At 39.6% G+C, this 14,239-nt stretch overlaps 1 protein-coding gene across 3 annotated transcripts in view; it reads right to left on the bottom strand.

Annotated features, from left to right (window-relative positions):
* The window catches only part of CDK6 (cyclin dependent kinase 6), a 240,637-nt gene that overhangs the window by 160,944 nt on the left and 65,454 nt on the right, over positions 1–14,239 (bottom strand). For all 3 annotated transcript variants that reach the window (XM_045793256.2, XM_045793257.2, XM_045793255.2), the window contains exon 3: positions 13,762–13,897. In XM_045793256.2, the coding sequence (XP_045649212.1) occupies positions 13,762–13,897 (136 nt within the window). The remainder of the gene's footprint in view (positions 1–13,761; positions 13,898–14,239) is intronic.

Raw genomic sequence — 14,239 nt, 5'->3', positions numbered from 1 at the left:
TTTATAAATATTTTACTTGCCTTTTAGTTTTATTTATAATAACTTAAGTTTAAAAATTTTATAGTCTAATCCATGAATTGTTTCCTTTGTGATAATGTCTACAGCGTTTTGCTTAGAAAATTCTACTCCCAGATCTGATATTTGCTTATATGTTATTCTATTCATTAAAAAAAATTAATAGTGACCCCCCCCATACACACATGCCTTTTGAAACTATAAAGTGTTTATTAGACTTTATACAAAACCATAAAAGAGGGCACTTGCTTGGTATCCAAAGCTGAAAGTGCTGTCTTCAGCCTCCTAACCAGCACTAAATGTTACTAAATCAGGCCTGTTTCTAGCAAAATTTACAAGCAAACTCAGCTGTCTCTTTTCTAAGGAAAATTTCCTGCTGTACAAAGGGTTACCTCTGAACAGTATCTCCATTATTTCACCCATGACTCCATTCCTAATTTTCTGTTTTCTGGCAGCTGCTCTCTGACTTACAAATAATGCGTGTCTTTGTTTAGAGTTCCTTAAAAAAACTGTATATTCTAAATGTGGAAGAAAGCTCAATTTATTTTACTTTGAAACCTGAGAAATCAATAACATGAACCATATGTTAATTATGGAACTTAGTGATAAATAAAGTAAGAAGGTCCTGAGAAACCTTGCTGGTGAAAGTGATGGTAGAATTGAAACAGAAAAGGAAAGAAGTCCTTTTTCTCAGTGGGTGATGCTTTCATAAATCTCTCTGCTTGGGAGGATACCAAAATGCAACTCTTTTCTTAATTCATTCTAATGTAATTTATATTTCACTTTCTCCCAGTTCCTAAGTGTTCTCAATCAAGGCCTTAGCAGCAATGATGAGCTGCATATCAATGGCCATTAGTATGGTAGCCACATTTAGAACAGATGACGTTAAAGACAAAACTTAACCGATATTTCTGTCCTTCTATATCATTTATTGGCATTCATATAGTTTTTGCCCTGAAGACATGAACCAACCAATCCTTCCTATCTGGTTGAACATATTAAAGAACTTCCTAGGTTTACAAGATAAATTGCTGTGACTGGGGTAATAATCATAACGGGGGAATGAGAGTAATATAATGTTTCAGATATTTATACTCGATGCAATCACGTGCTTTTTAAAATGCTACTTTTGGGGGGTTTATTGTGGGTTATAAGTTTCTTCCTTTTCTCTGGAACCTATTCAATTAATTCTCCTCTTGTTACCACCAACTTATTTCTTCCCTTTCTTGTACCCCATCCTGCCGACAGGAATATATTTTCATAGGAAGGGGCAGAAGGAAGCAGGGCCCTTGCCTATGGCCTTTACACCAAATTAGTCTCAACAAACACTTCAGGTCTTCAGCTATGGGTGATGTGAATTTCTCAGTTCCAGATTGGAACATTCAAATGTCATATATAAGTGAAATTAAAATGTCAACAAGGAGCACTTCAAGTGTTCATTCCATACTAACCATATCCAAAGAACATCTGAAACTAAGGATAACTGTTTCCAGATCAATCAAAATTGGATTGCTCAATGTAGACTTAATTAACCTGTAATGTCACAGTTCCCAAACTCAATTCATAGTGAAACCTCTTGTGCCCTGTGGTCCCCAATTTCCTGCTATGTTCTATTTTAGCTTTCCAATCTAAAAGTGGTATGACTATACTAGAATAGAATGATAAATATTTCTTTGGTTTTGTCCAAGAAAGGAAAAATGAACAAGTATGGTTAGGGACAGCAGAGAGCAATGGTAAATATAAAAATCAACAAAGATACTAGCTTATATTTGTTAAAAGCTTATAATGACAATGATCGCAGGGTCTTGGGATCGAGCCCCATGTCGGCTCCGTGCTCAGTGGGGAGTCTGCTGGAGATTCCCTCTCTTTATTTCCCTCTGCCCCCCACCCCTGCTTGCGTGCTCTTTCCCTCTAAAATAAATCTTAAAAAAAAAAAAAAAAGCTTATAATGACAATTGGAAGAAATTCTGAGCACTCACTGCTTCTAATACATGCACCTCAAAGGGAGTAGCTGAATACTATGTTTGGCACTGCTGTCAGTGCTAAAAAAGCTATCGTCCACCTAACTCTCACATGGCTTTGGTTCCTTTTCTATAAAACAGGGTTAAGAATTCTGAACCAGTTACACTTGCAAGTCTGGTAACAGTTTACTAATTCAAGACCACAGAGAACTGTGAAAACATAAGTGAAATGAAACAAAAAGCATCTTTCGAAGGTCAAATCATGATGTGTCATTAACAATTCTTTTTAAAGAATAAGGGTGGCTTAAGTATTTCTAGTTAGAATTCCCATATTCTTAAGGGTTTTCTTTTTAATTTTTATTAGTGAGTTAGCATCTGCCAACAGAACATCTTAAGAAACAAAACCTCGGTGTTTTGGGTTTTTAAAAAAATATTTTATTTATTTATTTCACCGAGAGAGAGAGAGAGAGAGAGAGCGAACCCAAGCAGGGGAGCAGCAGAGGGAGAGGGAGAAGCAGGCTCCCTGCTGAGCAGGGAGCCCGATGTGGGGTTCAATCCCAGGACCCTGGGATCATGACCTGAGCAGAAGGCAGCCGCTTAACCAACTGAGCCACCCAGATGGCCCTAAAACGTCGGGTGTTGTATGTATGGGTGACTTTAGTTAAAATCCACACCTGACTTCACCTGGGCTTGGATTTGAACCTTCTGGTGGCTGGGGTTACCCAGGCACGGCAAGCAAATATTTCAGAGGTTTGAGCCATCTCAGAATGTAGTCCATTCCCCATTCCAGTCCTGTCATATGTCACACTGAAGGAAAATATTTTTTAAACTTCAGTGTCTCTAAGCATCACCAGAGGGTACTTACTAGAAACTCCTTCTGAGATTAGATTGGGGAATTGGTTAGGGCAGGACTACTGCTTCAAATGAGCACCCCAGGCAGCGGTTCTGGAGGTGATTCATGACCACACTTGGAGAAACAGAACATCACGTTTACCTAACTTCATTAACCCTTTAGTAGATGGAACTCATTCTTCGCAAAATTTGTTGAGTTTAGTCTATTTTCCAGGCATCTAAATTAAGCTTACCATTGTATGGTAGTAGTGAGAGTTTTTAGAGATTAGATTTATACTTGATTATTTCTAATATTCAAGGAATTATCTTTCACTTCCTAAGACATCAAGTGTCTCAGTATCCAGATGCTTGGCATCAGGCCCTGATGTAGGTACAGAAGTCCAAATTCAGGTCAAACTCTCCTCATTTGCAATTTCAGTGGAGTCGATCTTTTTGGAGAATTTTGCTCTTTGAGAATGATGATGAGAAAGAGGAAGAGCAGAATGAGAGGAATCGAACCACCTTTCATACACCGGAGGTATCTGATTCTTATGACCGCCACTATCGGGTTTTCAAGGGTTCGTTACACAAGTGTTTGTGAAAGCATTATTCATTCAACAAATATTTACTAGAACCAAGACTGATTTTTCTTAACTGCAGTGGAAGGATTGATTAGTCCTTTCCACCTTGCTTAGGAATGAGGAATAAAATACCCTCTTAGATAACTGATGGATACCATCTTTATATGCTCTTCACTAATTCAAAATGTAGTGATTGTAAATTGTGAGCAATTGCTCTAGCAGAATGGTACTTTCTTAACTTCCAAACTCCACAATGCATGTGAGTGTCTGCAATTTTTGGGTAAGAAGGATAAAAATGCAAATGAATAAACATAGGAGAGTATTTTCAGTTAGATTTTGTAAAGTCACTTAACTTCGAAGTTGCTACTTCTCCTGGTGGGGATGGATAGGAACTTTGCACACAATGCTGAATATATCTTTATGTCAAACTTACCTTCAAATTTTAAAAAATGTGTAACTATGGAATTATCTTTTAGATATGTATCCCTGGGAGATGAGAATAGGGTCTGCAATTCATAGCATCAATCATTCTCTTCATTGGACTTGGTTTCCCATCCTTAGTATAAAACCTATTTAACAGAATCCAACATTGAAAGATGATAATTTCTGGAATTTTGTTAAGTCAGTACTATATGAACAGAGAAAATCCTTTATAGTTCTAGTGGAGATCAGTTATTGGTTTTACACAACATCTAAACCAAGCCGATGAAGCAACTCCTTAGTTACAGTATGGATAATCCCAATGCCCCCGCCCACCATAAAGAGCTGAATGTGAAAGCACCAAGTGGATGTATTGAGATAGGACATATCATATCAGCTTATTCTTCTATGTATGTGTGTATGCATACTTACGTATAAAATCTATCCTTGAAAAAGTACAATTTACTCACTTGTACAATGGGTAAAATGATTCCTACATTCCAGAATTAATTAGAGGATTAGTGAGGTAAGCACCTTAGTATAGTGACCGACATATGTTTAATGAGTGTCCCTCACATTCTAGGCAGTATGCTAATACTGGGGTAAGTGCAATAAACTAGAGTCCTGACTTCAAAGCTCTTACCTTCTAGTTGGGAAAGACAAACACACATAAAAAAATGAGTGAGATAATTTCAACTCAGTGTTATGAAGAAGATAAAACAGAACCATGTGGGAGGGAGAGGCGTGAAACATTCCAAACAGCACGAACAGTCAGTACATACACTCTGAGCTGGAAGCATGGCGGAAGAACAGAAAGAAAACAGGTGTGGCCAAAGAACAGCGAACCAGGAGAAGGGTGGAGGCAGATTGGAATTTGGAGTGTGTAGGAAGAGAGAGCCCTAGATCATGTAGGACTTCTGATTTTATTCTACAGGTCATAGGAAACCACTGGAGAAAAGTTTTCAAGAGGGGAGTAACACTGATTTGTGTTTTAGTAAGGTCCCTCTGGTTGCTACACCGAAGATGTTCTATAAAGGGGCAGGAATGGAAGACAGCATATTGGGTTAGGAAGCTGGTTTGATGGGTTAGACTAGAGCTTTAGCAATAAAGATACTGAAAAGTAGCTGGACTGGGGATATCTTTGAGGGATAAAGCCAAAAGTACTTGCTAATGGACTGGATGAGGACTGCGAAGGAATGCAAGAAACCAAGAATAATGCCTAGGTTTGGGGCTCAAACAATGGGGGCCAATGGCGAAGGCTTCAACTGGGAAGAGGATCCTTGGACAATGTTTTGGTTATGAGATATCATATGGTGCATTTCGAGCACGGGGGAGAGGTCAGGCTGGAGGATATATGATATCCGAAGATTCTGGATTGAATGACATCACCTGGGCAGAAAGCATAAACAGTGAAGAACAGAGGGCTGAGGGTGAAGCCTTGAAGGTTCCAACATTTCGAGGAAGAGAGCCAGAAAAAAGACTATAACCAGGGAGCTTAGGCACATGCTAAATTTAGATGAGGAATATCCCTCCTCTATGCAGAGCATCCCTCTGCTATGTGTATCCATGGTGATACACACGGGGTATACATTGCCTGCAACTTTTTAATGGGCTCTATAAACAGATTCAATGCCTAAGGTGAAGAAACATTTTCTAAAGCGATTCCAACTTACCTGTTATTAGCTTGATCAAAGTGTCATTTGCTTATTCTAGTGAGTCAGTATTTATTTTAAGTGAGTCAGTCTTACAGTACCTTTAGAAAGACACTAGCTTTTTTTTTTTTTTTTAACCCCTATTTCCTGTTAGGAAAAAAAAAAATCCAAACCACTAAATAACTGTTATAGTTTGTTATTACATACTTGGAGATAATCATGTATTTGCATAATTCCATCCTTTTTCTCCTGATGTTTTCAGCTACTCCAGGGCTTGGGAAGCTGCCTAAGGATTTCTTTTTGGGGGAGTCCTCAAAATCTAGATTATCTAAATCTGTTCTCCCTGGAGAAGTTCCTTGATTCACACTGGACGTTTCCACACACTTATAGCTCATACACTGTATATGTCCCCCTAAATTTGGGGAAAACTCAGTGTTGACTCACTTCCTTCTGGAGTCAGTGGCCTGTCGTGGTGCTACTCGGCTGGCTGCTCTTGCACTGGCTGCTTAACTCTTCCTCATAGCAATACAGCTGATGTTCCTCTTAAAGCCCTCTCCTCCCAATTCCGTGTGTGTGTACGTGTAGAGGGAACACATGCACAGGGAAGGGTGTGGTTGTGGTTTGTGTGGAGAAAACATTTCTGTTGAGTCAAAAGACTATATGTGAAGCTGACTTTCCATAGGAAAAAAAACTATAATCTAGGTTGCATTCCTGATGGAAAGTCCAGACGCCTGTTTAAAAAAAAAAAAAAATAGAATGCCTCCAAGCACAATGGTTAATATACTAGGAATGATGTGCCTTTTAAAAAAAGATTTATTTATTTATTTTAGAGAGAGAGAGAGAGAGAGAGCAGGTGTGTGAGCACAGGGGAGAGGCAGAGGGAGAGAGAGAATCTCAAGCAGAGTCCTGTGGAGTGGGAAGCCCCACACAGGGCTCCATCCCACAGCTCCGAGATCATGACCTGAGCCGAAATCAAGAGTCGGATGCTTAACCGACTGAGCCACCCAGGCGCCCTGACTGCTGTGCCTCTTCTAAGGCATAATAAGGGTCTAGAATGTACATATACGGATTAGATAAAACACTGTGACAGAGGGTCCTGTAACGTATTATGTCGATGTGGAAGGGTAGTGGAGCTAAAATGAAAGAGTCCTAGGACGAAGGCCGGAGAAAGCCCGAAGCCAGGGACAGAGAGAGGGCTGGTGCAGAGCTATGCAGAACCCAGGAACGCTAACCATGTGGAAAGTGGGGGTGTGGTGACAGTGGTGGTGGTGGGGACAGTGACGGGTGGGAGAAGCAATGGAGGGGAAGGGTACAGGGAACGTAGGATCTTTGGTACTAAGAAGAAAATTAACTGTCTGGGAAACAGCACTGGTGAGCAATGAGCCCTGAGTGATCCAACCGTACCACAGGAGTGAACTGTCTGAAGGTAAATTGCTGTAAGTTGAGGCCCATCCTAGAGTAAAAATCAACACTGGCATGACTGGCCTGTGAGGTCCTTTGCCCCAGAACTAGTGTTATTACGACATTCTACTTTGCTTATTAAAATTAATTTTATTAAACAGTCCTCTCAGGCATCTTTCACATATGCGTTTTCTTTCAAAATTATTTCACGTTACTCCAAAAAGCAGCATTAAACACAAGGCCAGATGTGTGTGTGCATGTGTGTTTTTAAAAACATGGTCTATTCAATTAGTCCAGCCATGATATTAGATGGAAAAAAATGTCCTTCCAGGATCCTTATCGTTATTGTGGAGTATGTGTTCTTTGAATTTCTTGCCTTGTTTTTGGGATCACCTTATTATGCAACATCTGCTCTGAATTTCAAATGTGATAAACAGAGTATGAGTGTCGGTGGCAGATGGCTAATGACCAGCAGCGACAGGGCATTCAAGCCTGCCTCGTTTTCTGAGAAGCGATATTTTCATGTTAATTTGCTCTGTGTCCTGCAAAGATGACACAAATCACCTGCTCATAATTCAGGCGAAGTGGAGACCACCAGGAGCCGAGAGGGGGCAAGGGCTGGATTCCTTTCAGGGCGAGAGGAGAGAAGGGTCTGGGAGACTTTTCCTCATCTGCAGTGGAGGGGAACCCATCAGTCTGCATTATGTCAGATGGAGAAAGATGAACCAGCCCTGGGCATCCCATTCTGACACCAGCGCCACTGTTTACTGCAAGCAGATATGATTCATGAAAACAGATACGTCCCAGAGGCAGAAAACAGGTGCTGTTAAGAGTGTGTGTCAGTCTCTGAAGTCTGGGTTTTGTAAAATAAACCTAATAGTATATTTTATCTCCTAGTGAAAAGATTACAAACCAACAGAAATCTGTAAGAAACATTCAATTGAAGATAAAATGAAATCTAATTCACAGGGAAAATGACCCCCCCAGACACATAAACCTTGAGCTTTTTGGCCTTCTCAAGCCCTATAGAATTCATTTATCAGAGAAATACATAAGTAAAATGTAATTTTTATTCCAAGATTGAGTCATACAAAGGGGCCATATGGTCCTGAGCTAAAAGAACCCTGTTCTATTTTGGAGAGGCAGCTGATCTCCTCTGACTGATCTTTCGGTGCCTTGCATTTCTACTTGTGAAATTATACTGCCAGTTTCATCAAACATGTTCTATGCACAGAACGTCCGAAGAAGGAGTTTGTAAGATGTTGAGAAGCCAGTCATATGCTAGGAAACACGTTGTACGATTATAGGCAAGCGTAAGTACGAAATGAGCAGCTCGGTAAAAGAGGGCATTCCATTTTAAAACCCTATAAAACAGAAGATTTTACATGGAAGTCTCTCCTGATACATATCCTGCCATATAGTTCATTTTCTGTATAGCAGTTACAATGATTAAGGAACAAGGAGACGGATTTTATTTATAGGTTCTTTCTGATTCCCTCTCATAGGGCGGCAGATAAAGGCATGAAAGAGGAAAAAAATCGGGAAGCCCCTTTTTCTCATAAAGCCCTCATAAGTGAAGAGTGCTATATAACCACAGAGACTCTAAATTTATCATGAACTCTAAGGAAAAAGACAATCATTAAGATGTCAGTTATTGTCTCGTAAGTTTAAGCATGGAAGTCCAAGAAGATAATGTCAAATCTCAAAGAAAACTAAAGATGGCAGTGAATTCCTCCATAATCAAGTAAATTGAAAGATAACGCTCTGAATTAGAAAGAGGAAAACAAGATATGGTAACCAGAGTCTATGAAGCAAAATGGGAATATTCGTTGACTTCAAAGTACAGCACTCTGCAGGCTCCTCTTAAACTTATGTCATTATCAACACCAGTGGACGTGCCTTACGATGTCAAGAAGAGGTGATGGGGAGCTCAAGATGAAGCATGCATAAGATGTATATATGTGTTTATTTTATTTTTTTAGAATAAGGTGTATTTTAAAGTGCTGGCAAGAACCACCCAGGATTCTATTTTATTCTGACGAGCCTCTCAATGGCAACTTCTCATTCAGGCCTATACCATACTTCACAAAGCTTATCAAAGCCTGACATGAATACCATGCAGTAATCGCAGGTTTTCCCAGTGAGTTCACCCAACTATCAACCTTCTCTAATACTTAGGGCTTCAGGGGTGCTTTTCTGCCTTTTCTATTTTTTAATAACAAACGGTATTTAAAAGCATTTGATAAGTTGTTACGTGATCTGTGTAATAAACAGATCCAATAAGCCCATCCCGGGTTCTTTTCTAACAAACAGGTTGATGAGAATACTGAACAAAAAGATTTTCCCTCTCTCAGACCTAGTCAGAGACCATGCAGCATTCCAGTTTTATTCCTGAACTTCAGTGGGTAATAGGTAAACAGTGCCCCGGAAAACATGGTGGAGGACAGGGCGCTGAGGAAGAGTCCCTTAGCCTAAATGATCCTATATAGAAGGTCTTTTCTTGATTTTCTGTTTTATACTACTTCATAGTTAAATTTTTTTTTGTATATTTATAATTATTTTACAATATGGCATGTTCTGACACTTACAAGACAACGTCAGTACTAATATCTATATTTTTGAAGAACATTTCAGAAAATATTTTGGTACCATAATACAAAGAATAAGCTGTATTGTGCTCATTCATAAGTTTTTGTTTTGTTTTTACCTGAAAACACTCCCTAAACTATTGTAATCACCATAAGAAAATGTGTAACACATGCTTCTGGGTGTACTTTATCTCATCTCTTCTAAGGTCCTTGAGAGTAAGCTTCTTGACTAATTCATTTTTGTGTTCCCCAAAGACTAGCACAAAACTCTCTGTTAATATTCAGAAAATACTTGTACCAGTATACTCAGAAAAACTCTTATTACAACAAAACATTCTATATAAGAATCCAATTGTGTTCCCAATGGGTTGCTCATAATAACAATATTCTCTTGATCTAGTTATCTAGTTACTGAGACTACCTATAAATAAGCCTACACGACAACAAAATACTTCTGTTTTCTGGCTGGGTTCTTTAAAAATTCAATTAACCAGAACCCCAACTAACCAGAATCTCTTACTTAGCAGATGTTTATCCTGCATGCCAACATTTTTTTTTAAAGATTTTATTTATTTATTTGTCAGAGAGAGAGAGAGAAAGAAAGAGAGAAAGAGCACAGCAGGGAGAGAAGCAGGCAGAGGGAGAGCAGGCTCCCCGCAGAGCAGAGAGCCCAATGCAGGACTCGATCCCAGGATTCTGGGATCACGACCTGAGCTAAAGGAAGATGCTTAGCCGACTGAGCCACCCAGGCGTCCCTGCATACCAACTGTTTAAAAAGAAGTCAATCACAAAAACAAAAGTACAAGTCTTTACTAAAAATAATTTTGTATCATTTCTATATTTGGCTTAAAACTATATATTTGATGGTTTTATAATGCTTTTAAATGATTATTCATGTTTTAAATAATGGCCTTAACAGATCACAAACACTCAAATTATTAAAAATTCTTATATTTGATAAGGAAGAAAAGCAGATTAGCATAGTATAGTTCAAAAAAATTTTTAAGGGGCGCCTGGGGGGCTCAGTCATTAAGCGTCTGCCTTCAGCTCAGGGCGTGATCCCAGGGTTCTGGGATCGAGCCCCGCATCAGGCTCTTTCGTTGGGAGCCTGCTTCTTCCTCTCCCACTCCCCCTGCTTGTGTTCCCTCTCTTGCTGGCTGTCTCTCTGTCAAATAAATAAATAAAATCTTTAAAAAAAAAAATTTTTTTTAAAGTTAAGGTGAGGACAAAATAGGTCTTTTGATTAGTCTTTAAGTTAGCAAAAATGTTCAATTAACCATTGACATCTACATTAATTGCCCAAAATATTTCATAATTTACTATGAAAGCATCAATACACCATTAAACACTAAACTTAAATAACCAGAGCCCCTTGCCTCCACCCCTACCAGGAAACTTGGTCACTATAGGATCAGTGGGGGTGTTGCCCCTAAAGACTAAAGAAATTTAACAGACTCTGGGAGAATATCCTGTTCAATACAGAATGAGTAACAGTCCCTTTACCAGGAGATAGATGAAAAACTCAGAAATAGTTTTAACAATTCTCCTTATGAAAACCTTCCGGTAACCAGAGTTATCTCCCCTTCCTGCCCCTGCTTCCCCCATCAACCTTCACACCAACTACCACTCTCCAAATTCCTCTTCTCTACCTCACTTTGGTGACCACCTTTCTGCCTGTTCCTCATCTTATCCTGCTTACCCCTGCACCCCCACCCTTAAGAATTCCCCCCAACCCTGAGGTGCTTGAGTGGCTCAGTTGGTTAAGCGTCCAACTCTAGATTTCAGCTCAGGTCATGATCTCAGGGTCGAGCGATTGAGCCCTGCTTTGGGCTCCACACTGGGGCATAGAGCCTGCTTAAGATTCTCTCTCTCCCTCTGCACTGCCCCCTCAAACCCCGCGCGTGTGCACGCTCTCTTTCTTAAAAAAAAAAAAAAAAAAAGAAAGAATTCCCTCAACCCACTCGTTTCTACCCTGCCTGATCAAACCTTACTACAGTGCATTATTTTGGCTTATCAACCATTTTAAATACACAGGTATTTTTGTAAACGATTCCACTCAGCAGCCTCTAGTGCCAGGAGAATTTAATGTGAAGCTCAAGTTATCTATACAGGTGGTAACATATGGCATAAATATATAGTTACCTTGTCTTGTTGCTTAAAAAAATGACTCCCCCCGCAAAATAATTTTGAACTTAGAACTAACTACATCCGAAGAAGCTGATGATGATTCTGACAGTAGATATTCAAGCCGTTGGAAGTCATTTAAAAATAATTTTGAAATAATGATATCTGAAGAAAGGTTGTCAATGTGTCTTATTTATTGAGTACCTAGGTATAAAAATCATGTAGCGACTGTCAGGATACAAAGATAAATGAATATGGACATAAATAATCACAATTAAAGGTAGAAAATAGGACCAAGAGGGGGAGATGTGTAGAACCAGTGCTGTAAGACCAGCTGTAAAAGTTGATCAACTGATATCTGGGGTGGGCCAGATACTTCAGCAGACAGTTATTGGTGAGAGGAGCAAAGGAATGACCCTGAGGAGGAGGAGGACCACACAGGTAAGAAGTCATGAACCACACAAAGAGTCTAATTTGGCAGAAAAGAGAGTATATGAAAAGGGGCAATACCTTGCAGGATGAACATGGGGTTTCAGACAAACTCATAGAGGAGAGAACTGAAGCCACACTAGAATAGAAGGTGAGAGGAAAAAGGGGTGCAGGGATAGAGAAGAAGAGGTCCAAGAACAGGTAAGAAGGAATACCTACATTTAGGTTTTTTTTTTTTAAAGATTTTTATTCATTTATTTAGAGAGAGAGTGCATGCACGTGAGCAGGGGGAGGGGCAGAGGGAGAGAGAGAATCTCAAGCAGACTCCATGCTGAGTGCGGGGCTTGATCTCATGACCCTGACATCATGACCTGAGCTGAAATCAAGAATTGGACACCTAACCGACTGAGCCACCCAGGTGCCCCAGGAATACCTATATTTAAAGGGTCTTCGAGTCCCTGAAAGTGCTGAGGAGGAAATGAGAGCACTACTGAGTATCATATTCTTTTATGAAAGACAAATGGGAACATAAACACTTTATCAACCCAAATCCAAAGGAATTAATCATCCAGTATGTCAAGTTCTAAATGTGTCAGTATCTGAAAACGCCAGCTAGCCACCACCGAAAGACAAGATAAAGTATTTCTAGCTATTACCTCCTATCTAAAATGATGCTGAATTTTAGAACTCATTTCTAAACAATGAATGATTAGGTAAGGAGTTTGTTAAGTCACCTAATACACATAAACAAAAGGGTCTTCATGAAGACCTGCACGCAACACTCACTGATCTAAGAGATGTACTGGGAAGTTCCATTAAGCAGAACAGAAGTCTGACCAACAAAACTTCCCGAGTACGTTTTTCTGTTACATTTAAAAGAAGAAAGAAATTCTGGTCAGCCCAGCACATCTAGCTTGCTGACCTCTAAGGAGTCTTAAGTCATTCCTGAATCCCAAGGGTTTAGGAAAGTACCTGGCACTTAGGCTTCCTATAAGTGTTTTATAAATGAGGGAAAAAATGGAGAAAGAAGGGCCTAAGAACCAGTATTTCAGATTTACATAGTATAATTTACGTCCTGGAGTCAGCATACAATTATAATATGCAATGTGCTCATGCCTGAAGTTTCAAATTTTGTCCCTCAGAGTCTGTGAATCATTAGAAAGAGACTGAGCTGTATTTACAACATTATATCTTCTAAGGTTAGGGCCAGATAATGTACATATAGATACCTTTCAATAATTTCAATACGTATGAAAACTAAAAAAGGGGGCGCCTGGGTGGCTCAGGGCGTGATCCCAGGGTCCTGGGATCGAGCCCCACATCGGGCTCCCTGCTCCTTGGGAGGCCTGCTTCTTCCTCTCCCACTCCCCCTGCTTGTGTTCCCTCTCTCGCTGGCTGTCTCTCTCTCTGTGTCAAATAAATAAATAAAATCTTTAAAAACAAACAAAACTAAAAAAGGTTTTTTTTCACTGAGTCCTAAAATTAACGAACTAAAATATACCTCATTCTTTGAGCATCTCACTTAGTTGATATATTTAATTATATACTGAATTCCAGAAGCTCTAATCCTGGCAATATTTTTTTAAGTAAGCTCTACACCCAACGTGGGCCTTGAACTCATGACCCTGAGATCAAGAGTCACATGCTCTACTGACTGAGCCAGCTAGGCACCCCCCCTGGCAATTTTCATATGGAAGAAATGCGACTGCTTACTGGCCTATAATAGTGTTGAATCAAGCAGAAAGAGGATTCTTGGTACCTTTATGGTTTCAGTGGGCACTCCAGGCTCCGGGACTTTATCCAAATAAGTGGTCAAGTCTTGATCAACATGTTCAAACACTAACGTTAGTTTGGTTTCTCTGTCTGTTCGTGACACTGTGCATACATCAAACAACCTAAAAGAAAAAAGAAAGAGATATTAAGTAGGTGACAATAAGCAAAGAAGTAACTTGTATGTCTTACATATATCCTGCAATTCGATCATACAATAGGAAAAAAAAAATACCGGTGTTGATCATTGTGATAATATGTGAGGATGCTTAATAGGATCTGATACTTTAATAGCAATATGAGATTCAGGAGAAAAGCACTTGGTTAAGTGATGACAAAATCCACAGCAGCAAAAAGACAACATGACCGGAGCATAAGAATGTCGGCCTGGAGAGTTTCCTTAGTTAAGACCTTACTTACGTACAACTTGCCAAAGGAGATAGTTTAAAAAATTGCAGCCCAGGAAA

The sequence above is a fragment of the Ursus americanus genome, chromosome 3 (assembly GCF_024610735.1).
Source record: "Ursus americanus isolate L20-20 chromosome 3, mUrsAme1.1.p, whole genome shotgun sequence".
Classification (NCBI taxonomy): Eukaryota; Metazoa; Chordata; class Mammalia; order Carnivora; family Ursidae; genus Ursus; species Ursus americanus.
Note: the sequence above shows the minus strand (reverse complement) of the source record. Positions and strands in the feature narration are given on the sequence as shown.